General features: G+C 40.3%; 2 protein-coding genes and 1 long non-coding RNA gene across 3 annotated transcripts; 2 read left to right on the top strand and 1 right to left on the bottom strand.

The window, feature by feature from the left end:
* Positions 1–2,328: 2,328 nt before the first annotated feature.
* On the top strand, positions 2,329–3,390 carry LOC141788599 (uncharacterized). The gene is made up of 5 exons (XR_012598155.1): positions 2,329–2,383; positions 2,507–2,596; positions 2,724–2,891; positions 3,025–3,141; positions 3,256–3,390. It is a non-coding gene; the product is annotated as an uncharacterized LOC141788599 (long non-coding RNA).
* A 422-nt stretch (positions 3,391–3,812) lies between these two features.
* On the bottom strand, positions 3,813–15,406 carry LOC141789024 (ELAV-like protein 1-B). The gene is made up of 8 exons (XM_074668287.1): positions 15,197–15,406; positions 13,144–13,193; positions 12,743–12,802; positions 12,461–12,629; positions 8,541–8,644; positions 7,818–7,971; positions 6,289–6,514; positions 3,813–4,419 (listed from the first exon to the last, which is right to left on the bottom strand). The coding sequence occupies exons 2-8, from the start codon at positions 13,177–13,179 to the stop codon at positions 4,101–4,103; spliced, it is 1,068 nt and encodes a 355-aa protein (XP_074524388.1). The 5' UTR covers positions 13,180–13,193; positions 15,197–15,406; the 3' UTR covers positions 3,813–4,100.
* Positions 15,407–16,461: 1,055 nt separating this feature from the next.
* On the top strand, positions 16,462–24,175 carry stx6 (syntaxin 6). The gene is made up of 8 exons (XM_074669117.1): positions 16,462–16,666; positions 18,453–18,622; positions 18,699–18,793; positions 18,933–18,989; positions 19,182–19,310; positions 19,847–19,953; positions 21,984–22,078; positions 22,161–24,175. Exons 1-8 carry the CDS (start codon positions 16,632–16,634, stop codon positions 22,235–22,237), a joined length of 765 nt encoding a protein of 254 aa, XP_074525218.1. The 5' UTR covers positions 16,462–16,631; the 3' UTR covers positions 22,238–24,175.
* Positions 24,176–26,074: the final 1,899 nt, after the last annotated feature.

Below are 26,074 nucleotides of genomic sequence, written 5' to 3'. Positions count from 1 at the left end.
ATCTTACCTTGGCTCTTGACTAACATCAGTGTTTGAATCCATAAGAATAGGACACAGGTTCTGGTTATTACGTGCATCTTGATGTCAAAGCCCAGAACAGTCAGTGCTGAAGCACTTATATACTCAGAAAGAGCTGCTGGGTTTCCATTTAGCAAACAAATGGCTTAATGATTACACAAGTCTGTTCAGTCTGCTCTGATCTCTAGGCGGCAGAAAAACAGGGAGTGACCCCCAAAGACCCTGATATTGCACAACATATCCTCAATTAGACCTTAACTAACACTGACACTCGTTCATTCTTAAAAAGACCGTGTAAAAGCTAAAATAATAAATTACTTTGTTTTCACACATAGCAGTGAAGTTACTGTTTCATGCATGTTTGCAATCAGGCTTCACTTTATTAATCATTCAGTGACAAAAAAACAGTGTTCCAGCAGGTTTTTGTTTACTTTGGGTATTTATTTCAGCAAAATAAACATTAGTAGATAAATAAAAGTTAATTCAATTCAGGGACTTTGAACGTGGCATGGTTTGTTGGTCTGAGTATTTCACAAACTGCTGATCTACTGGGATTTTAACCCACAACCATCTCTAGGGTTTACAGAGAATGGTCCCAAAAAGAGAAAATATCCAGTGAGCAGCAGTTCTGTGGGACAAAATGCCTTGTTGATGCCAGAGGTCAGAGGAGAATGGACAGACTGGTTGGAGCTGATAGAAAGGCAACAGTAACTCAAATAACCACTGGTTACAACCGAGGTCTGCAGAAGAGCATCTCTGAACACACAACACGTCCAACCTTGAAGCAGATGGGCTACAGCAGCAGAAGACCACACCGGGTGACCCTCCTGTCAGCTAAGAACAGGAAACTGAGGCTACAATTCACACAGCAACACCAAAACTGGACAATAGAAGATTGGAGAAACGTTGCCTGGTCTGATGAGTCTGGATTTCTGCTCCACATTCAGATGGTTGGGTCAGAATTTGGCCTCAACAACATGAAAGCATGGATCCATCCTGCCTTGTATCAACGGTTCAGGCTGCTGCTGCTGGTGTAATGGTGTGGGGGATATTTTCTTAGCTCACTTTGGGCCCCTTAGTACCAACTGAGCATGGTTTAAAGTCCATGGAAAAAAAGAAAAAAAAAGAAAAAAAAGAGAAAAAAGGAAAAACACGGGGGGACAAAAGAAAAAAAGACAGAAAAAAGAGGAAAAAAAGAAAATAAGGAAAAAAAGAAGAAAAAGGGGAAAAAAGAAAAAAAAGGGAAAAAAGAGAAAGAAAAAAGAAAGAAAAAGAAAAAAAAGAGAAAAAAGGGGAAAAGAAAAAAAAGAAGATAAAAAGAGAAAAAAAAGGAAAAAGAAAAAAGAAAAAAGAAGGAAAGAAAAAGAGGAAAAAGAAAAAAAAAAGAAAAAAAAAAGGAGTAGTCAGCCTACTGGGTATTGTTGCTGACCATGTCCATCCCTTTATGAGCACAGTGTACCCATCTTCTGATGGCTACTTCCAGCAGGATAACGCTCCATGTCATAAAGCTGGAATCATCTCAGACTGCTTTCTTCAACATGACAATGAGTTCCCTGTACTCAAATGTCCTCCACAGTCCCCAGATCTCAATCCAATAGAGCACCTTTGGGATGTGGTGGAACGGGAGATTCTCATCATGGATGTTCAGACGACAAATCTGCAGCAACTGTGTGATGCTATCATATCAATATGGACCAAACTCTCTGAGGAATGTTTCCAGGACCTTGTTGAATCTATGCCACCAAGGATTAAGGCAGTCCTGAAGGAAAAAGGGAACCCGGTACCAGCAAGGTGTACCTAATAAAGTGGCCAGTGGCTGGTGAATGTATATATTTTACATGGTCCACACCAGGCAGTTAACTCCCAGACTTGGCTGCAAAAGACTGAAAATGATCCTGATTCCTTGTTCAGGAGGCCGACTCTGGAATACCACACGCCGTTAGTGGACAATCTGGTGAGGAGTGGATTGGTTTGAAGGCTCGGGTTACTGGAACTTGTCCTTGATTTGCAAGACATTAAGGCCTGTGAAGACAGCTTTGAGTGGGAGGAGAGCAGAATACAATGAGTAGAGAGAAACTTTGATAAGAGACATTAACGGCTTGTAGTGCTTGGACCAAAAACAGGGTGTGGAAACGTGTTTTTATACTGACTTCATCATCCACAGAGACACCATAGGTCCCGATCCAGATTATAATCATTGTTTGTAGAGTTTAAGAGTTCCTGTTGGAGACGCCCACGGAGGGAGGTATCCTCCTCTTCTGAACCAGAGGCTCTGTATCAGATGAAGTCTCACAGTCTGTTCAGAGACTCATCGTGATGAAGCTGACTCTGTGTGTCCCTCTCATCTGGATGCTCTTCAGCTCTGGTAACTCAACTCTTTCCCATCAGGCTTTATGCAAGTGTTAGAGCTTTGATTCAACCTGAAATGATTTATGAAGCATGTGTTATTTATTAATATATAGTTTGTCCTTGTTTCTCCTCTCTGCAGCTGAAGCTCTGAAGTGTGTGCAGGATTCTCGTGGTTCAGACCTACAGCCCTGTGACTCCAATGAGCAGTGTTTATCAGCTGCCAGACGATGTAAGAACAATAAAAATGTGTCTTTAAGTTTTTTTGTGTCAAAAGAAAATAAAATCTTCCCTGACATGGATCCATGAACCCTAACATTTTTTAATTTTATTTTTATTTATTTGTTTTTGGTGCTAAGTAATTACTGACAATGGGCTGGACGTGAAAATGAACTTAAGGACCTGTACGCCATCTTCCCTCTGCAATGAAGGAGACCAATCAGTTTCATTGGCCTACAATAACACCAGGTGGACTGTATCTCTTCAGTGCTGCTCCACAGACGGCTGCAACAACAAATCTATCCCCTGTGAGTACATTTTTCTGTTTTTTCTGCCAGAAAAGTACAGCTTCAAAAATCACCCGCACTTAGAATATCTTCAACCCTCTCCGGTTTACTTTTTTAGGGAAAACTGAGCCACATTTTTCTCCTTCTGTTTCAGTTCCTGATAAACAGAAACCAAATGGTCTGCAGTGTTTCACCTGCCCAATATCAGATCCATCCTGTAACCGGACACAACAGTGTGTGGGCTCTGAGGACCGCTGCATGGTTGTATACAGTGAGTGTTCGAGATGTAGCTTTTCAGTTTCTCTCACTGCATGTTTCTCTACTGCCCCCCAGTGGTGATTTAAAGAATAGGAGGAAATGGAAAGAATTTTTTTTTTTTCCACAGGGACTGGGCAAAATAGGACATATCCATTCCATGGCTGTGCATCTGCAAACCTCTGTGAGGGTCAAACTGAGCTGAAACTCAGCGCTTTACTCCTGAATAAAGTTCAAGATTCTGAAAGAAGTTTCTCTGCTCCTGAATGTTGTGAAACCAGCCTGTGTAACTCAGCTCCCGCAGACAAACTGAGTGTGATTTCTCTGCTGCTTGCTCTGGTTGCTCTTTCTGTCTGTTGAAACCAAAACCATCATGTCAGAGAGGAAAAATAAAGAATAAAAACAAAGACTCCTGGATTTATTCTTCATTTTTGATCTTTTTTTCCTGCATTCCACCCACACTTTAGTCGTGAGAAGAGAAATCTGTGTTTTTCTCTGTTGAAAACAATTCCTGTGATTAATTTTGTAGTGATGGTGAACACTGGAGCCTAACTGTCAGATAGAAACAGGACAGAAGAGCAGAAGAAAGAGAAACAGGAGAGAGATAGAGCACGAGCTAAAGGCTAAAATTTAACTCAACAAGCAGAAAGATTCAACGCGACAGAAGTTATCCATGAACAGATTTATTACTGAACAGTCCATCACAATGAAGCTGCGATTTAAAAACAAGTAACAAATCAGAGAAAATAAAATCAGTTTACAAAGAAATGGCTTCAGTTTGGAGAAGCAAAGCATGCTGGGAAAAAAAAAACAGGAACTCACAATAACACAATCACAGCTTCTGAAAACCACAAACAGCCGATCGGACTGACAAGAAAAATGTCTCTCCTGTTGGGAGAGTTCACACTCCTCCTCCCCACCTCCATCCCTCCCTCCTTCCTCTCCTCCTCTGCCCAGTTTCTCCTCCATCCTTCTCTATTTGTGTCCCTTGCTGGTCTTGAAGGACACCTGCAGGACTTTGTCTCCCAGTCGGTAGCCGTTCAGGCTGTGGATCGCCATGGCAGCCTCCTCATAGTTTGTCATGGTCACGAAGCCAAACCCTTTGCATTTGTTGGTGTTGAAATCTCGGATCACTTTCACGTTGATGACGGCGCCGAATGGCCCGAACATCTGCCACAGGATGGCCTCGTCTGCGTCCTGCCCCAGGTTATAAATAAAGATGCACCAACCGGAGGACGAGCCCCCAGAGGCTCCACCCCCACCTCCCATGTGATCCACACTCATCGGTGAAAACCTGAAATAAAACAGGGGACATAGTAAAGAGCCAATCAGAGTGCAGCGGTCAGTACTCTGACCTCAGGTGAGAAACAGGAAGAGGAACGTGTTTATTATTGAAGCTTAAATTATTCTTGTCTGATACGAGAGGGTGAGCGCCGTATCCCGTTTCAACATGGCAGCAGAAATATTGACTAAGTCCTTCCTAAAACTTTGACTCAGTACAAGATATTTCCATGTTGAATGGGACAGAAAGGACCCAGACTTCTGAACGGAAGAAGTACAGTGTGGGTGGCAGTGGTCAGTCGGCAGGTTGAGGGCCGGACAACCCATCAACAGTTTTAGGATGTAACGCAAAGGAATTGTCGTAAAATTGCATCTGTTGCTCCATTTCTGCAATCAGCATTCGATATATGCCAGATTACTCGCCTGTCTCTGCTTTGGCGGGAATCTACCAAACACCCCTACTGGACAAGACAGAAATATCGCCAAAGATTCTCAGCAGGGTTCAGGTCTGGACTCTGTGGGGGCCAATCCATTTGAGAAAGTGATGTCTCATGCTCCCTGAACCACTCTTTCACAACCTGAACCCCATGAATCCGTCATTTTAGAATATGGCCGTGCCATCAGGGAAGAACAAACCCGTTGATGGACCAACCTGGTCATTCAGTATATCCAGGTAGTCAGCTGACCTCGTTCTTGGAGCACAGACTGTTGCTGAACCCAGACCTGACCAACTGCAGCAACCCCAGGTCATAGCACTGACCCCACAGGCTTGGACAGTAGGCACTAGGCATGATGGGTGATCACTTCATCTGCCTCTCCTCTTACCCTAATGACCCATCACTGTGGAACAGGGTCAATCTGGACTCATCAGATCTTCTTCCATTGCTCCCTAGCAAACTGAAGCCTTTCTTTTTCGTTAGCCTCACTGATTGCTGATTGACAGCGGTGAGACTCGATCCTTCAGCAATGCAAGATCTTGGTGAAAAATTAATGCAACACGGGATGGAAATAAATCTTGTGACATTGCAGAAGCTTAGTGAAACAATGACACAGGGAATGAGGGCTGTAATCAAAGCTGAAGGCGGTCCAACAAAATATTTACCTCCACCAAGGAGGTTATGTTTCTTCGTCTGTTTGTCTGTGAACAACATAACTCAAAAAGTAACGAACAGATTCTGATGAAATTTTCAGGAAATGTTCAAAATTAGATAAGAAAGAAGTGGTTAAATTTTAAAGGCAATCGGGATCACCTTCTGGATCCAGGAATTTTTCAAACGATTCTTTATTATTGTGAGATAGGGCCGTTTTCACCATATGTGGACTTGAGACGGCGCTGATTCCTTCTCTATTGTCTTACATACATATATTTATTGGCGTAAAGATGAAACGGCGTAAATTGAGAACCACGGAAGTCGAGCACCTCCTGTATAAAACTCCACAATAAATGGTCAGATTGCTTTGCAAACCAATACAAGACAAGGTCACCATAATTTCTGACAGATGTAAAAGTATGATCCAGATCCTGGCAATATTCTGGATATTAAGATCCAGAATACGCAATATGTACCGGGTCATCATGATTTTCAACACTGTCAGGAAACAAATTATTGTACAAACCTGCAACTAACACCAAATTGTAGCAGACAGTCTGCTGAAAGGGAGTATAACATTAAAGTAAGACTAAAGCGTTGACGCTGCAGTCCAATTTAAACCGATCCTTCTTACAGTACATTATTTTTAACTTATCTGGAAACTGTATCTGGGTTGGTTATTATTGAGATCTTTTCACAGTTAAGTCATATCTTGGTACCAAGGTTACGATCGGGTTCAGACATCAATTTGTAGAAAACTCAAAAACACCAGTGGTGCTTGTTGTGCCTACCTGAACCTTTGGGCCTGGTGATGGACTGGTCCTCCGTAGCGGCGTGATTGGCCATGATACATCTGTGACACCATCTGGGAGTTCCTGGTCTGATTGGGATTGGCAGCAAACTTGACTGTGATGGGCTCAGAGCTTCCAGGTGGGGTGTGTCCGTTCAGGTGTTTGACAGCATCTTCTGCCTCAGCCCTCTTATCGAAGCGGATGAAGGCCACGCCTCGGGACAGACCTAAACAGCAAGCGAGAATCTAATTACTCAAAATTAGATGATCAACCTGAAACAATTTAGCTAAAGACGTACAATCTTTGAAATATGCAAATCTGGGTACGGAAGTGACCAACAAGTTATATAATTCAACAATAGCAGGCAAGGTGTTAGACAGAAGGGAAAACCTTAGTAAGTGGTACTTGGCTGCAGGTGCTGCCATCAAGTGCAAGAAGTAGAAGCACATTTTTTTCATGTAAAATAAGCTAACTACAATCAAAAATCATATGCTTCAACCTTCAACAGGAGTGCTAAATTTTCCCTAAGAGCTGGGTCTGAGACTTTCTGACTCATTCTCCCCCTGAGGACAAAGAGGTGAAGGCTCAGATTAAGGGCCTAAGTGTTCCCTGAACAGATGAGTCTCCAGACATCTCAGAGTAGAAAGGGATTCGGTGGATCGTATAGTTAGGTAACTCATTACATAGTTTGGGAACAACAGAGAAGAGTCTGGCTAGCGATTTGGAGCCGTGCAAGGCCGGGAGCACAAGCAGAGCGTAGTGGGCCAAGGAGCGTAAACCCGGATGAGAGACCCCAGGTAGGCACGAGCCACTCTTGTAATATTTTGTAAGTAGGGATGGGTACCTTTCACATTTGAAAGGACACGGTACCTATACCCGGTACCGGTACTCAATGGTACCAATCTTCGGTACTTTCTGTGTTATAGTGGTAAAAAAAAATTCAATTTATTGAAGAATAAAATACATGATTTTTTTCAATTTAACATATTCATTCTTCAATATATAACCTTGCAATGCTGTGTTCATGTCCAGCATGGAAAATCTCTTACTCTTCCACTCCCTCATAGTCACAGGGATGCATTTAGGTACCTAAATATGGTACCTTTTGATTTTATGTGAATCGGTACTCGGTACTTTTGACAGAATTCGGTCGGTACCTATAAAAGTACCTAACTCGGTACCCATCCCTAATTGTAAGACCTTTGAATTTGCCTCAAAGGTCATCAATCATGACACTCAGGTTTCTGACAGAGCACAAGTTGATTAGAATCAAGCAAGACACTGATATAAGGGACAAGCTGGAAGGACAATGAGCTCAGTTTGGACAGATTTAGCTGAAGGTGTTGTTCCTTCATTCATGTGGAGATATCAGCCAGATACGCTGATATCCGAGCTGAGACTGTTGTGTCATCAGGTAGATGCTGAGTGTGGTCAGCTACAGAGACTGTGTTTATACAGATTCTGTTAATGCAATAAGCTAACCCGCTGTAGCACTGAGCTGTTGCATGGTTCCTGAGCATGTGCAGTACCTGAGGCCTGGTCCACCAGCACTCTGGAGTTGATGATGTGTCCGAAGCGAGCGAACATGTCCTCAAGGTCAGTCTGGCTCAGGTTTCTTGGCAGCCCGCTGATGTACAAGTTAGCATCTTTAATCGTGTCTGAGCTCGGCCGTGCAAACGAAACCTGCAGGGAGAGAACAGGAAGTGTTCACTCTGTCACCACAACAAGCAGAGTATGAAAAAAATAAACAAAGAAAACAAGAAAAAAAAAAAAAACAGATAAAGTACATCCATCATTACATTTAGACATGTTTACAGTTTTTAAAAAAAGCCAGAAATTAATGTCATTAAATGTTCAAAAAAAGAAAGTTTTCCATACCCAGCCCCCCAACAAAAAAACAATAATAGAAAAAAACTTAAGTAAATAAAATAAATAAATAAAAGTATTTAACAGGCTCAGAAAGTTACACACTTGTCCAAAAAACAAAAAAGCATAAACTGAAAACAAAATTCGGCACATTGTCACACTGAACTGAATAAAATTCACAGATTCAGTGTTGACAAGTGTTGACTTAAAAAAAACAAACAGGTAAGAGTAATTTACGGTGTCAGAAAAAAGAAACATGACAGTTAAAAAATACCTTCATCCCCTCATCAGACAGTGTGCAGGTGACAGCGCCCTCTACTGTCCAGGGAACATAACACATCTATCAGTTGAGACAGGAAAATCAAAGAGCACCTTTTGCACTTTACCTTGATAGTTTTAGACTGTAGCCTCAGGCCATTGAGGGTACTGATAGCCCTCTCTGCATCACTAGGGTTAACAAAGTTAACAAAGCCGTAACCTAAACTGTGGCCTAGAGAAACACAAAGGAAAACAACAAAATAAAAGAACAAAACTCTGTTACAGGAGCCGCACATTCTGGAGATTCACACACTGAGAACAAGAAAACACAGAACTCTTCACAGCGTTGGAAAAACAGGCACAAGTTGTTCTGAACAAGCCAAGAAACCGCATGACTGGACTGTTTTTAAATTCGGAGAAATTAGTCAAAGGATCTTCTTTCCCTTCTTTTTAAGTGAGTTGCTTTTTATAAAAAGTATATCGTCTACAGGGGGCGCTGGTGTTGGTGTGAGTGAACGCTCTGTTTGGGAATGTTTCTTTGGAAACTTTGTCTTGGCAGTTTCATGGAAATAAAACACATATTTCTCTGCCTGCAGACCACCGGTCAGCTGTTCGGGTCTTTAAGGAACAAATTTCTGAAATGTTCTGAATTTTTCTTCTTAGTTTAAGATAATTTTATCATCACAGTCTCACCCTGATGATTTGGACACGGTGATGTGTTTAGAGTTTGTTGTTTCCACTTCAGCAGTTTACAAAGTGTTTGATAACAAAAAAAAAAGATGTGAACCATGGGTTGTGTTGCATGCAAAAAAAAAAAAGTAAAGAAAGAAAAGCTAACCTTCCTATGAAGAGACACTTCCATTCAGCTTTTCTAATAAAGATTGTAAAAATTGAGGGAATGGATGGTGATTACAGACGGCAGCTGTTTCCGATTCAAAAGTCTTGCTGGTCCCCGACAGCAGGAGCTCTCCCGTAATCTCAGAAGTTTCTCCTCTCTCCTCTGGTCCATGGAGTCTCCTCCTTCCTCTGTAAACACTGGCTCTTACAGGTCTCCTCTTGTGTTCACAGCATGTCGTCATCGTCTCTTAAAATCAATCTGCTTTAAGTTTGGGTGGATTTTTGTCTCTTTGAAGCTGCAGACCATAATAGCTGATCAAAGCGATTCAGGCAGAGAAATGTGTTAAGTCCATCAACAGAGCGCGCTAATGGAACAGCAAAGTAAAGCCTGGTTTTCCAGCAAGTGGTTCAGTTTGGTTCATCTCGGTACGGTACGCAGGACAGGTCCCAAAACTACCAAATTATTTTACTCACAATGTGACGTTGATGCGCTGTATTGTGATATATTAATAATTCAAGTAGGCCATCTAGTGTCTCAAAGTGGTTATAGCAATGGTTTAAGTTGTTAGGAACCTTTCCGTATTTATGAAGTCAGCCATGAGCCTTTCATTAGCCTGTTAGCTTTTGACATTTGCAATTTTCAGTATTTTTTACAAAGAGTTGATGTGATATGTTTCTGTGATGAAAGTTGAAATTCTATTCTTAAGCTGAAGTTATACTGATGTATGCTAACTGCTAGCATATCAATGCAGTTCCCAAATGCGTAAGCACTAAGCTTGCCCTATTTGTTATTTTGGTAAAATAAGGTGGTTTATACCGTTTTGAATGTACTTAGGGCTGTAATGGTACATGTATCCGTGCCGAACCGCTCCATAAGGCTGTTCGGTTCGGTACAGTAAGTTTACGTTAGCTGCTGCACATGGCTCTTTAATATTCACTTGAGTACTCGTCTATGATTGGCTGAGCAGGGAAGGCGTTTTAATATTCATGAGGAAAGTGGTCTGTGATTCATGCTTTGCGATCATGTGCATACCACGTCTCACGGTGAGCCAATCAGAAGATGAATATCAAAGAGCTTCTGTAGCCACAGGAGCTTGTGTCTGAATTGTGCGTCGTGGCTGCTGCTAACGACCAACCGGAGCTTGGAGATCCCCCCCCTCGCTGTATAATGGCAAGTTTTTGGTTTAATAAACATGCTAAACAAGAAAATGGTTGTGCGTTGTTCCATACTGTACTGAAAATGTACCGAACCGTGACCATAAAACCAAGGTACATGCCGAACTGTGATTTTTGTGTACCGTTACACCCATAAATGTACTAAATATGAATCTCCTAAGAGAGAGTGAGGTACATTTCTTTAAGAAGTCAGTTCTTCAGTAAAACTTCAAGCTGAAAATCCTGAATCAGAGTTTTCTTGGGAAACGTTATCTAACAGCTAAGCTAAGCTAGCTGCAGCAGACTAGTTGACGTAAGGCCAAGCAGCTCCCGCACAAAGTAAAGAATTGATAAAGGAATTGTTAAGCACAAAGGTTAACGATTTCGATGGATTGAAACATTTCTTAGCAATTCTCAACAGGAACTGGTTTTCGATTCCCTTTGTTTACTGTGTTGCGTTTTCTTCTTTGTTGGATTTATTAGTGGGGTACACTGTGCCGCACTGCTATGGGGTCACGCAATTAAGTAGCTGACACAGCTATCAGCACTCAGCTTATATGCCACCTACCAAGTGGGGGGACGGTTGGCTGTGGAAGCCTGAACAGGATCAGGCTTCACGGATCTGTACCGTACCAAACCATACTGATCCGTACCGTACCACTTGGTAGAAACAGGGCCCAAAACTCCAACACGTCCAAACAGAGCGTACACTCACACAGAACTTAGTGTGAGTTTTTTAAAATGACCCAACGTAAAACGTACAAAATAAATCACTTGTTGATTGATTTACTCTTAGTGAGACAGTCGTAAGTTGTTATGTGTGTGCAGTGATTGGGAGCTTACTCTCTAACCCTGTTCAGTCCACAGATTCCCTGATGTGTTCAGAACAATTATTTTTCTTACATTATCAAAACTTTACAAACACTTTCAAATCCTGAAAAAAAATGAAAACAATTAAACATTTCAAAATGCCATTAAATAATCAATAAATGCAAAAAAAAAAAATCTCAGTAACAGTTATATAATGTTAACAGTATGGTCATTTTTTTCTGTAAAAATATTAAAATAAAAAGAAAGTGATTTTTGTTTTGTTCAGTGACCATTCAATACATGTGCAACAGTGGTCACTACAGCTGGGGTGAAAAAAAATAACATTACCAAAAAAAAAAAAAACAGTCAAAACAAAAACAGGTGAAATATCACAGAACTGTTCTCGAAAAGTATATTCTAAAACAGCTGCCCATTGAAAATGAAAGTAAAAACAAAAAAAAAACAAAATCAAAACTTCTGCAGAGAAAAGGGAAGAGTTCACAGAAGGTATCACAACAAGAGCTAAAACTACTGCAGAGATGTCACTACTGTTATTGCTGTAGCTACAGAGCGGTGCAGTTAGTGACATTCAGTGTTTCTGGATTGAGGTGTTTTTCGACCAGAAGGTTCAGGAACTTTCAATTCTGGTAAATATTCCCCAGAACTACAAGGCCTGGGTAGATCAGGTTATTTATGAGAAGAGGAAAAAAAATAAGCGACTGAAACACTGCTCGACCAGTAGAGGGCAATATAGCAACGGCAAAGGCCATTCAGCAAAAATCACACCACAGAAGACGACTGAGAATTAAGATTAGATCAGACTTCTAATTTTGTGTGGATTTTGAGTTCTGTTAATAAAATAAAGTTTTATTAACTTGTCGATGTTTTTGGTTGGTGTCCCAACAAAACATTGGTTGGGGCTGTATTGACAAAGACTGTTTGGGGGAAGTTCCTGTGGTCAAAAAACACCTTCAGTGGTGTTACAACTTATATCCAAACTAATGCTTTATCTTTCTAAACAAACTACTGTGCAGACAGACGGCTCACAGGAAGTACCGAGGTATCACTAGTCATACAAAGTTTTAGCGCAGTTCTCAGCCTGCTTGAGTTCTACGTTGGATAAGCAATAGTTCTGTGTTATTCCTCATTCAGCTCTACATAAGCCCTGCTTTAGTACTACAGTAGTCCTGCTGTATTAAATAAACCTATTGTTTTGGTCCGGAAGAACTTGAAGAACTGTTTTCACCTGCCACTTTGTCTCGGATCAGCTTGGCCGACTCGACGTCGCCCACGCTGCTGAACAGGCTCCTGAGCTCGTCCTGGCTCATGCTCTGGGGAAGGTAGTTCACAATCAGGTTGGTTCTGGCATCGTCGTCCTCCATTATCTCCTCACTGTAGCCGTTATTATACAGCTCCTGGAAGACACATTTTCACCCTTATGACATCATCCTCACACCTGACACATTTTAGGCAAACAAGGGTCACATGATGTGCATGATGGTTCGTTTAGTGGAAGGAGAAAGGTCACCTTTCCTGCTCCTCCCTTAGAGTGTGGGCCCATATCACCCTGAGACTGCACCTCACACACCTGTGACACACACACCGACCAAAATAAATCCACACAAATGATGAAGGGACACAGAATTACTGATGTGCTGCACAGTGCAACTGTCAAATAAGCTGCACTTCAAACACTTCCTTTATTTTTTGTTAAATTGAAGGGTTTCTAGTTACTTCTATGAGAAGATGGTACAAGCACAGGTGTTAAAACATGAATGACTGAATAAAGGGATACATTCTCATTTACTCTATATCTTATTTCACAATCATCAACCTAAAAGCAGCATTTTCTAAAATAGATTGTGTATCATGTTAATAAAAGTAAAAGTCATTGGATATTACAAAAACCCATGAAATAGATCGTCTCACCTTCAGATACCGGATGTGTCCTCGTCGGAGCGCCATGAGACCCCCTGCGTCTGAAACAGAAGGCTCAGTGTTACTGAGAGCCCTGCAGTGACTGAGAGTAATCTGTCATAAAAAGTTACAGTTGTTTATCAGTGGTCATCTAAAGGCTGGTTTAAACATTTGTGTCGAATAAACACCAAACATCAGGCTGATATCGATACCAATAATTAGTAGTCAAGAGGCAGATACTCATTTGCCGTAAAAGTGAAAATACTGCCATCAAATTTTGACTAATTCAAACTCCAAAACTTGACTTCATTTAAATTCCTTTCAGCATATGTTTAATGAATAAACCCCAGACTAAGCAGAGTGTCTTATAAAGTTCTATGAAACCCAGCTTCTCCACCTTTTGTCATTTCCTCAGCGAGTGTCAGCACTGTGCATGCACAGCTTTCACTGCTGATTGGCTGTTATCAGAGCCATGGCTCTGCTTGTAACCAATCAGATGGTACTGTGGGTTGGCCAATGCTGGAGAGAGTGAAATGATTTAAAAATACAATCCAGTTGAAACCAATTTTTTCATTAGACAGCAGATTTGAAAAATAACTAGGGCTGAACAATTTTGGAAAATAATCTAATTTTTTAGATCAATATTGCGATTGCGATTGAGCATACGATTTTTTGGGGGGGGGACGTTTTTCTTCTGCATCGTTCACTTAACACAAGTTTTAAGTCATTTTATAGTATGACCAACCAAAAAAAGATACTGTTAGCATTTAAACAAGTATTTTTTGCATTTCTTAATTGAAATAGAAAAAGGGACACTGTGAAATTTTACTGACCTCCAGTTGTCAGCAAGAGTAACAAACCATACACAAAAAAGTGACTACATGGATCTTTGTGGCCCACAGGGGGGTGTTTTTTCGCCAGCAAAAAAACAGCATTTTTGACTTTTTGAAGTTACTATATTCCCTCCAGGTCTGTGTACATGAAACTTTTTTTCTCTAATTGCAGCCTTTGTGATTTGAAAACTACATCCTATTACTTTGCAATGTTGGTTTAAAATCGATCAATTGTTCAGCCTTAAAAATAACAGATGTCAATGTGCCTCGAATTGCCAAATATCAGCCCGGTCGATAATCTGCCATGTTGTCGTCACACAGTAAGTGGTATTTCTTTCAACCAATCAATGGGCTGCAGTGTTGTAGCTTCACCTTTTGGGATCAAGTTAGATCCCAGATATGGGGTCCCAAAAAGCGTGGCTTTCTGTTTCAGTTACTTGGGAATCTTTCCCGGGATTAGTCAGTGGAAATGCCACAGGATGCATACTGTACTGCAAACCAAATTGAGCCGCTTGGTGGAAGTGGGTCTCGGGAGCCCAGAAGTGCTGAAGGAGGAGTCTGCAGAACAATGTGAACACCATGGAGTAGGTAAACAAACCACTAAATTGGACAATATTTAAGACGCCTTGGGCCATATTTGCTGCCCATAATTATAGGGGGCGTGGCCTGATTCAGTGGTTCTCAGGTTTGTGGTGTCAATACAATTGCTGTACACACCTATCTGCATCAGAGCCACTACTATTCTTTCTATATTGTACCCTTTGTGATTGCACCCAAATACCTTTTTAATATTTAGTTAACTCAAACATACCGTGGCTGGCTGACAGCGTTGATTGGCCTCGATTATTGTTTGTTGTCTGAGGTCACGTTTGACCGCGCGTGTTTTTCTGTTTCACCACCTCTATGAAATATTTCATACAGACGTGTGTAGTGTGTGTTACGGGTGAAAGACAGTTAATGTTTGTGATGTTATATTCGGTGTGATCTACCCTCGTGTGTGCTCTTGCATAAAATCATGGCCGCTTAATATACAGCCAAACATGATCCAGCATCATTCGTTCAGACCTTAAGTCATCGTCATAAAACTGAAGGAGTAAACATGTGTCTCAGCGCTTTATGCTCCTAAACAGCAGAAAATGCTCACAACATGCTAACGTTAGCACTTCGGTCACACAAAGGCGCCCAGTGGCTAACGGCGGGAGCTAAAACAGCAAAGTGATAAAGATTCTTACCTGAAGTTTCGGCGGACAGGTAGAGGATAAGTGGTGAAAAGTATGACGCTGACTGAAGCCTAATATCACACGTTTCTTCTTCGTTGTCCTTTTTTTTTTAAATGAAGCAGTTTAGCTTAAAAACGCCGCGGCTATCACTCAACACACCAGCTACAAACCGCTACAAACTGACTCTGACTGAAGTACCGCGAGATGTTCGTCTAAAAAGACTTCTTTGGCAACTAACGCGAGATGTTACGCTTCCTTCTCTTCTTCAGCTTTATAAAGGATACATAGCAGATAGCTTCTAGGTCTGTACCGCCACATACTGTACAGAAGTGTGCAGTGCCATAGATAAAATCTTGCTAACAATGATACACATCAATGACCATAATAAATTAAAAAAAACATAAATAATTAATTTACAACAAGCACAGATGATTGAAAGAAAAAATAACAGTTCAATCATGCTTTATTTTTATTGTTCCTCCAAGAGTCTTAATTTTTCACAATTTTACTTTTTTAATTTATAATGAAACATCTATCCTGTTTTTGTAATTACTTCAAAAATTCCTTGAATCTTAAGTTTTTCCTCGTCATTATTATTTTTATTATTATTATTATTATTATTATTATTATTGTTGTTATTATTATTATTATTATTATTATTATTATTATTATTATTATTATTATTATTGCACTTTTTTGCACTCCATTGCACTCTTTTTTTTTTTTTTTTTTTTTTTTTTTTGTGAGCTGCTGTGGCAAAAAAAAAATCCCCCAAGGGGGATCAATAAATAATATTCTATTCTATTTTATTCTATTCTATTCTATCATATTGACAAACTATTTGCAGAAATCTTACAAAACGTTTGGGAGAAATACAGTTTCAAAAGTCACGGAATTCATCAGGTATATATCAAGTTAACAACTGGAAAAAATAGCAGAAATGTAAAAGGTTAAAAAAAAAATAAAAAAAAAATTTCAATCATATTTTATTTTTTACGCTTTGGCGTTTGAACTTTTTGCAACATTTTTTTTATAAGGACAATAATATGGCCTTGAAAACATAATATTTGGTCGTTGTTTACCAAATCTTTAACAGTAAATGTCAAAATTTGGCTATAATTAAAAGAATGTTAATTACATATTATTTGTCCGGTATTTTTTTCTGAAAGCCAACATAATATATGTTGTATTTTTTATTTAAATGAGGAATTAAGTTTGAAAAAAATTAACTATTTAAATACCTAAGGCTGCATGGTACAGTGACAACGTCATTTCCTGTGCTGCATGTAAACAAAGGGATGAAAAGCCGCTGCACCGATGGGTCCGAACCAAGTCTGACCCGAGATAAAGTTTAACCCAGGATAAACTCAGCAAGGTTCGGTTAGTCCGAACGGATCCGGAGTGTAAACTGTTTGTAATGGAGCTGCGCTGTAACTGAGCCGGAAACATGTCCATGGAAGACCCGTTTTTCGTCGTCAAAGGGTCAGTTCATACAGAGCTAACTGGAGCTAATGCTAACGAGGATGCTAACTAGAGCTAACGCTATCTGTAAGAAAGGCTGTTCAGAACAATTATGAACGTGGTGCCTACTATTAGCCTCTGGAGACGTAATTTGGGCTAACAGGAGCTAATGCTCTTTGAGAGAGGTCGTTAATGATAATCAGAAAGCCACCAGGTGCTGAAGAGCTGTTACTGAGTAGAAATCCTCCCACATATCAAATAACGCATTACACATGATCCCCCAATCACTGTCTCACATTTACTATGGCCATTCTGGGCAGTGTTAGGGTTTTGTCTTTGAATTCATTGTTGTGATAAGGGTCTCTGGATTGTTTCACTTCAGCAGGTTACATGAAGGCAGTATCAATATCAGGCACCTTCCTAGGTTGGTGGAGAAGGGGTAAAGTACCTCCTGTCTCAGGTGTGTTCTTACCTAGGATCAGCTAATAGCAAGGTGAAGCAGTCAGGTGTGTAGCATCACCTACAGGCGTAAACCACAGACTGTAAAATATATGGCCATCCTCTGTGATGTCACCCATCTGCTTCTGATGGAGAGTTTTAAAGCCTTTCATTGGCAGAGAAGTATTAAAAAAGCTTGACTCAGACTAGCTTGTTTAAGTTTTGGATGAAGTGATAAGCCAGGCCATTAGCTGGTGTACTGATAAAGAAATGACAAAGTGCTACAAGTGATTTGGCTGCAGGTGCTGCCATTAAGTGCAAGAAATTTTGTTTATGTAGAAATAGCCAACTATCCACAATTAATTGCTGCAACCGTATACTTCAACCTTCAACAACATTCAGTAATCAAAGCTGAAATTTCACTAAGAGCTGGGTCTTAGACGTTCCAGCTCATTCTACCCCTGAGGACAAAGAGGAGAAGGCTCAGATTAAGGTCGAAGTGTTCCCTGAACAGATGAGTCTTCAGACATCTCTTAAAGTAGAAAGAGACTCTGTGGATCGTATAGAGTTAGGTAATTCATTCCATTATTTGGGAACAACAGAGGAGAAGAGTCTGGCTAGTGATTTGGAGCCGCGCTGGGCTGGGAGCACCAGGCGTCTTTCACAAGCAGAGCGTAGAGGACCAGAGGGAGTGTAGACCTGGATGAGGGACCCCAGGTAGGAAGGAGCTGTCCCTGTTAATGTTTTGTAAGCCAGAAGAAGAGCTTTGGATTTGATTGGTGCTGCTACTGGAAGCCAGTGATGAGAGATTAACAGCGAGGTGACATGTGCTGTTTTGGGTTTGTTAAAGACCAGACGAGCTGCTGAATTCTTGGTAATCTGCAGAGGTTTGAATGTACAGGGAGGCCTGCTAGGAGGGAGTTGCGGTAGTCGATGTGTGAAATCACAAGGGCCTGAACCACCGGTGTGGCCATTTGTTGTTGTTGCTGCTTTTTGTTTGTTTTCTCAAAATCAGATTTATTTCCAAGTTACAGAGCCCCCTGAGGGTTTTTAGGAAGACTTTTTCCTTCCCTCGCAATAAACCCCCATACTTTTTGCAAACATTTTGGGCTGCACTCACATCTCGACTGCAGAGGCACTGCAGAGTACAGTGGTTTGTCAAGCCACGGGAGGACATGAACTACCAAGACACAAGTGGGAGTTGTGTATGACAGTGTAGATAAGCTGTTGTGCATGATGTAAACACACATACTGTTCAAACATTCAAAAATGTGAAAATCAGCCCATCCCTAAGAGATATGCAGACAGAGAGATTAAGAGAGATAGGAGACAGAAGTTCAATAGTCATTGTTTTATTCTGTTTAAACAGGGAAGTCCTTAAAGCAGTGAACGCAGCACAAAGCCTCCATCATAGATGGAGGGAACTGCTGCAAGAAGGGGGCGGAGCCTCCAAGGAGGAAATGGACTGGACAACCAATGAGCTGAGGAACAGTTTGCGCTCCATCGAGTGGGACCTGGAAGACCTGGACGAGACAATCAATATCCTTTAAACCCTCAAAGCCCCAAAGTTTGAACATTTGAACATTTTAAAAGTTTTTCTTAACCGTCTTTGAACGCATCGTAGAGTCCAACCCAAAGAAGTTTAACCTGGACACTGCAGAGCTGATGAAGAGGAAGGCCTTCATCAGCACCACCAGGCAGACCGTCAAGGTAGAGTTACTCCTTTATTAACTTACCTGTGTGCCCATCTGCTCAGGTGAACACTCCCTCTAACAGTCCTCACATGAAGGGGGGGGGCTTCTGATTGGCTGAGTTTAATCTGACAAATCTATCTGATTGGCTCTTTCAGGAGATGAAGGAACAAATGTCAAGCCCCACTGCTGCCCCTGACAAGAAGAATAAACAGGTAACACACCTGAAACACACACACACACACTCACACTCGGTCATAAGTTATACACACACCTGAAGTCAGACTTCACGGCTGCTTAAAAACCTCAGACTGACCCATAAAACTGAAATTAAAGTCCTTGAGGCCCCTGGAGGTCTGGGTAATTAGACTGTATGGTGTCTGATGATTGATGTGTGTGACTTTCAGGCTCTGCTTGGTGAACGCGGTGCTCAGGGTCCAATCTGGCAGCCTGGACCTGATAAATTCAGCAGACTGGACCGACAACTGCAAAACGCCAACTCCCAGTTTATAGAAGAGCAGCAGGTGCAGCAGCAGGTACAGACACACTGCTAAATAATGAGACCTGAAGTTTTATCCACACTATAAACAAACAAAACTCTTTTTTAAAAAAAGTCAAAACCTTTCTGATGTTGTGTGAAAAAAGTCATTTTGTGACAAACTCTAACAGTTTGTTCAGGAACAACCAATCAGTGAAAAGTGGTGTAATGCTAAACAAAAATAGCCGGAGGAACATCTCTAACTAACCCGGGTCATTACCAAAAAGTTACTCACATAACTGGGAGACCACACAGAGTCTGAGTGTCTAAGACGGAAAGATGGAAGCTCAGAAACTGGTTTCCTGCTTCACAAACATTTGCAGTGAGATGTTAAAGGGCGAGCTGATGACATATGATAGAAACATGTTCCTGAAACACCTTTTTGAAACTTCATCACATTTAAAATGAGCAGATATTTTTATCAAAAAATGTCTTTGCACTGTTTTGAGTTAAAACTAAACCATCTGTTTTTGTCAGCTGAAGCTAAAATAAGGTTATTAATGTAATCTTTCTTTAATGTGTGTGTTGTGCTAGCTTATTGCCGAGCAGCAGGATGAACAGCTGGAGCTCGTGTCGGGAACAATCGGAGTCTTGAAGAACATGTCTGAGAGGATCGGCATGGAGTTAGACGAACAATCTGTGTAAGCTCACAGAGAACGACCACCAACTCTAACATCTGACTGTTTTCATCATCCCTGAGCTTTAACCGACACTGTCTGTCCAGTTTGCATCAGACATCCAACAGATACTAGACTCAACGTTCAAAATACATGAAAAGGTCAAGGTGACAACAACACATCTGAGGCTGAGAACAGGACAGGGTGGAATGAAAAGGATTTGTTTGGTTGTGTTAACTTATAGTGTAAAACAAGATAGAACAAGACCCTTTTGTTTTTGGACATTAAATGGATGGAGAGCATGGACAGGATACTAAGAAAGAACAAAGGAGGCATAAAGGAGTATGAACAAGATATTAAGGAGTATCAACAGAATATTTAGGAATTTGAAGAGGATACTTGGAAGTAGGAACAGGACATTTAGGAGTGTATACAGGATATTTAGGAGTGAACAGGATACTTACAAGTATGAACAAGATATTTTGGAATGAACAGGAGTGTTTACAGGACACTTAGAAGTACGAACAGGATATTTAGAAGTACGAACAAGATATTTCAGAGTGTGAACAGGATAATAAGAAAAATGAACAAGATACTTTGGAGTATGAAAAAAATATTAAGGAGTATGAATTGGTTAGTAGGAATGTTAACAGGATACTTTGGAGTATGTACAGGATATTCTGAAATACAAACAAGATACTTTGGAGTGTGAACGGGATATTTGGGAGTGTGAACAAGAGCGTGAACAGGATATTTAAAAGTAAAAACAAGCTATTTTGGAGTGTGAACAGGATAATTAGGATGGTGAACAGGATATTCAGGAGTATGAACAAAATATATGTTAGAATGAACAAGATATTCATTAGTATGAACAAGATATTTAGGAGTGTGAAAAAGGATATTTAGGAGTATGAACAAGATATTTTAGAGTGTGAACAGGATACCAAGAAGTGTAAACAGGATATTTAGGAGTGTGAACAAGATATTAGGGAGAATGAGCAGGATATTAAGTAGAATGAACAAAATATATATCGGAATGAACAAGATATTTACAAGTATGAACAAGATATTGTGGAGTGTGAACAGGAGTGTTTACAGGATACTTAGAAGTACGAACAGGATATTTAGGAGTATGAACAGGATACTGAGGAGTGTAAACAGGATATTTTGAAGTACGAACAAGATATTTCGCAGTGTGAACAGGATATTCATTTGTATGAACAAGATATTTAAAATGTGAACAGGACATTACGGAGAATGAACAAGATATTTTAGAGTGTAAACAGGATACTTAGGAGTGGAAACAGGATATCTAGGAGTGTGAACAGGATATTAGGGAGCATGAGCAGGATATTAAGTAGAATGAACAAAATATATATTGGAATGAAAAAGATATTGTGGAGTGTGAACAGGAGTGTTTACAGGATACTTAGAAGTACGAACAAGATATTTATTAGTATGAACAAGGTACTTAATAATGTGAACAGGAAATTAAGGACGGTAAAAAGGTTATTATGGCACATAAATTGGTTTGTTGGAGTGTGAACTAGATATCTTGGAGTGTGAACTAGATATCTTGGAGTGTGAACTAGATATTCATTTGTATGAACAAGATATTTAGGAGTGTGTACAGGATTTTATGGAGAATGAATGAGATATTTTGGAGTATGAAAATGATATTAAGAAGTATGAATTGGTTAGTACCAGTGTGAACAGGATACTTTGGAGTACCAACAGGAAATTTAAAAGTATGAACTAGATATTTTCAGAGTGTGAAAAGGAGAGTGAACAGGATATTTCGGAGAATGAACAAAATATTTTGGAGTGTGAAAAGGATATTGAGGACGGTGAAAAGGTTATTACAGCATATGAATTGGTTAGTAAAAATTGTGAACAGGATATTTGCGAGTGTGAACGAACAATAAACTATTTTTGCAGGAGTTTAATCAGGATGTTAAAGGAGTTAGATAAGGACACCATGTTTATATCAGATATCTTGCTTGTGTCATGTTTCCTGGTCGAACCTGTGGAGCTGAAATGTGGTTTGCTTGCAGGATGTTGGACGACTTCACTCATGATGTGGACAACACTCAAACCAGACTGGACAATGTCATGAAGAAACTGGCAAAAGTGTCTCACATGACCAGCGGTAATGACCCCAGCAGCCCATGATGTCAACCCATTTTTGGGTTCAAGTTGCCTGAGATGTTTTTTTTCTTTCTGTGTTACAGACCGTCGGCAGTGGTGTGCTATCGGTGTGTTGCTTGCCATCCTCTTTGTGGTCATCCTCCTCTTCTTCATCCTCTGATTGATGACTCCACCCCCCATCTCATCGTCCTGCTGTGTCTACTGGATTAACTGAACTCGACTCTTTCAAACTCTACTAGACTACACTGGACTCTACTCGTCTTAAACGGACTCTCAATCAGACCTTACAGGAGTGTCAGACTGAACAGTCACTTTCATTTCATGGAGTGGTTGTTGAATTGTGGCGAAGGTCAAAGGTCAAACCAGGCATAAAATGTGTTTCATGGTTTGAAATTAATATTTGTTTTGATATTTAATTGCCAAGACTGAAAGTAACTGTTTTTACTACAGTTTGAGTCCAACTAAACCACAACTAAACTCCACTAAAACAACAGTTAAACCTAGACTAGACTCTAGTAATACTACTGTTTTACTTAAACTCAACTTAAACAGAAAACAGTTAAACTAAGCTCCAGTAAAACCAGTGTTTAACTTAAAAAAGTTTATCTTAAACTGGACTTAAAAAAAACACAGTTTAACTCAAACTAAACTCCATTAAAAACGCTTGTTTACGTTTAACCCAACTCCAACTAAACCAGTATAACTTATATTTAATTGCAATTGAAAAGTATTTGAAAGCAAAACTGAGCTGCAATGAAAGCCAAATGTTCGTCCATTCTAACTTCGACAAATCAAAATAAAACTATTTAACTGTAATAAAACTCCAGTTTAACCAGTGTTACTGTCATTTTAACTCTTTCTTAGCTTCAGTTTAACTTTTTTTAACCTCAGCCTAATATTTAGTGACTGAGTTTTAATCATCAGATCTCATAGTTAATAACTTTCCACTCTCTTTGACCACTTTAACCAGTTCATTGACTCAAGTTTAACCACTTTAACCAGTTGACTGACCCTGGTTTAACCAGTTCAGTGTGTCCTGGGTTCTCTTCAGGTCTAATCCTCTCTGATTGGTTCATGTTGAGGATGTGATGAGATGGATCTAAAAACACTATCTGAAAGAACACTAAGACTTCCTGTTTACAGTTTTATTTAAGTGACTGAATTCTTTAATGTTTTATTTTCACTTTGTTTATTATCATTTTATTGATCTGTGGTTTGTTCTGCTGTTAACTCAGTGAAACCTCAGACTTCCTCTTGCTGCTTCAAAGTAAAAGCCCTTCTCCACTAAGCCCCTGGGAGGCTCTTATTGTGACGCTCGAGCAGGAAATCAGGTGGTAGATGAGCGAGAGACAAGCAGCCAATCACATCCTCCCACCATCTGTGGTACGCGCGAAATGAATCACTGAATAAGATTGTGCTTGAAAATCTCTGAAACAACATGAAAACAGTTAAAACCACGTATTATCAGGAAGTGCTTCCAACAGTAAAATCTTTGGTTTCACATCTTTATACGAGCTTTTCATTTCCTGACTGATCTTATGTTTATGTCTTTGAATATCGTTCTTTATTTATAAAGCACCACTTCACAACAAATGTCATCTTCCTGTAGCCTCCTCACAAACAGAACAGGTCAAAACTCTTCACCTGTGTTACAGTAATAACATGAAAACAGACGTTACAGAGAAAGGATAAATTTCTTTTCACAGGCAGAAACCTCGAGCAGAACCAGACTCATGTTAGACAGACAATATCTCAGACAGACAGACAGACAGATGCTGAGACTGTTTATATAAGGTCAAAGTGGGTCACAGACAAAAAAACAACCATGGAACCCAAAAAGATCATTTTATTGAAAAAATAATAATAGTAATAATAATGATAAAATCGACTTCTCAATAATTTGTTGGCTTGTGTTGAATCAAACTGTAAGAACACTTTGATGACTGAAGTTTAAGTGTTTCATTGATCTCTGAATGACTGAAGTTTGTGTGTTTTTGTGTTTTTTTTTTCTTCTTTCTGACTGAAGTTAAATGTCTGAAAATGAATTTTGTTTTTCAACCATCTGGTTCAGAGAAAATAAAGGCTGACTGTTATTACAGCATTGTTTCCTGTCACTTTTCAGTTTTTCCATTTAGAGGTAAAATCTAAAAGATTTCACATTTTGAGATGAAACAATGTCTTTTATCATTAGAAATAATGTCTAGTGCGACAGAAGAAATGTCAAAAGATTCCATTTATTTAAGATGAAAAATAAAAAAAGCAACAAGCATTAAAATACTCTCACATAAATAGATGGATACATCTCGCTGCACAGTGTACTAAAACACTGTAGTACGCATAGCAATACTGCATAAAAATGTTGTGTTCTCATCAGGCAACCAGTATCAAACATAAAGTCCCACAACAGCAACTGGACATTCATTCGCTGTAGACAGAGTCCTTACACAGTGTCCACAATCAGTGGACATAAAGTCAGTGGACGCACAGTCAGCATACATACAGTCATTGGATATACCGTAAATGGACATTCAGTCAGAGGACATACAGTTATAAAATGTACAGTCAGTGAACATGCAGTTGACACACAGTCAATGGACATTCTCTAGATCAGGGATGTCAAACTGGTGCCATGGAGGGCCAAGAGGCTGCAGGTTTTCTTTCCAACCAAGAACTTCACCTGCTGGTTTCACTGATTAGTCCCTGCTCTCTGCTTGAAGGTGAGGTAATCAGTGTAATCAGCTGGTGGAGTTTCTGGTTGGAAAGAAAACCTGCAGCCTCTTGGCCCTCCATGGCACGAGTTTGACATCCCTGCTCTAGGTGGACATCAGTGGGGGCTGCTGGTCAGTCACGGAGGGGAAGCTCATTCTTTTCCGGCCTACATCATAAATTTTATTTATTTAAACGTAAATTCTACCCTCTGTTCCTTTTCAAGAAAATGATCTGTGAACCTGTTGTACCAACCAGGTGAATTTTCCAGGGATTTTACCAGTGTTCTCTCAACGCTCGTCGTTTTTAAGAAAGGTAAACTCGCTGGGGATCGATAAAGCCTCTGGATCAGACAAGAACAACTGAGAAGATGCTCCGGTGGAGGGTCATACTTCAAGATTGCTGACTGGCTCATTTCACTGTCAATCAAAAAGGGATTCAGCCTCAGACAGATCATCCAATCATCATGCAGAAGCCCAGCGTCTAGGCCAGCCCACTGCCTCATAGACCCCCAGAGACGCTGAGCGTCCGATGGGCGGGACAAAGCCCAGCGTTTATCCAATGACCGTTCAGTTTCCACAGTGGAACAACCCACTCTACGCTTCCCCGCTGAAGTCAGAAGACGCTCAGCGTCCCACTATGTTGAAGCGCTGAGACACTGCAGGGATGAATGAGAAGGAGGTGGAGCCAGTTAGCTGTGATAGGAGCTGATTCTGAACTAAAGATGAAGGAATTCTAGCGCAGATTTTATCAATGAAATGTTCACACAGCAGAACATATCAACACTTTTTTTAGGGACATTTTAGGGGAAGCTGAGCTTCCCTTGCAGTCTTAGAGCAATCGCCACTGGTGGACATACAGTGTTTGGACATTCAGTCTGTGGATGTAGTCAGTACATGAACAGTCAATAGATAAACAGTCGGTTGACATACAGAGAGTAGATCAGGGGTTACCAACTTGGTACCTGCAAGAACCACTCAAGGTGCCGACGAGGCATGATCCAAAACACAGCACTGCTCACAATGGAGCTCCTTCTTACCATCACTGTTCTGTAAATCATTAATAGTTATTGTGAAATAATTTACATTGACCTCTAAGCAGTCTCTTCACATAGTATTACCACTTCTACCACAATATAATCATTAAAACATGATCTGTACAATTTCGTTTAGAAAGTTTTAATCAGACAAGTAGCCTTCATGCCACTTGTTTGCAGTGAGGTAGCCCTCGGTCTCAAAAAGTTAGTGACCCCTGCCGTAGATGAACAGTACAGTCAATGGACATACAGTCA

The sequence above is a fragment of the Halichoeres trimaculatus genome, unplaced genomic scaffold (assembly GCF_033239565.1).
Source record: "Halichoeres trimaculatus isolate MK-OKI-2021-1 unplaced genomic scaffold, fHalTri1.1 fHalTri1_scaffold_4, whole genome shotgun sequence".
NCBI classification, from domain to species: domain Eukaryota; kingdom Metazoa; phylum Chordata; class Actinopteri; order Labriformes; family Labridae; genus Halichoeres; species Halichoeres trimaculatus.
This window is presented reverse-complemented; position numbering and strand designations above follow the sequence as displayed.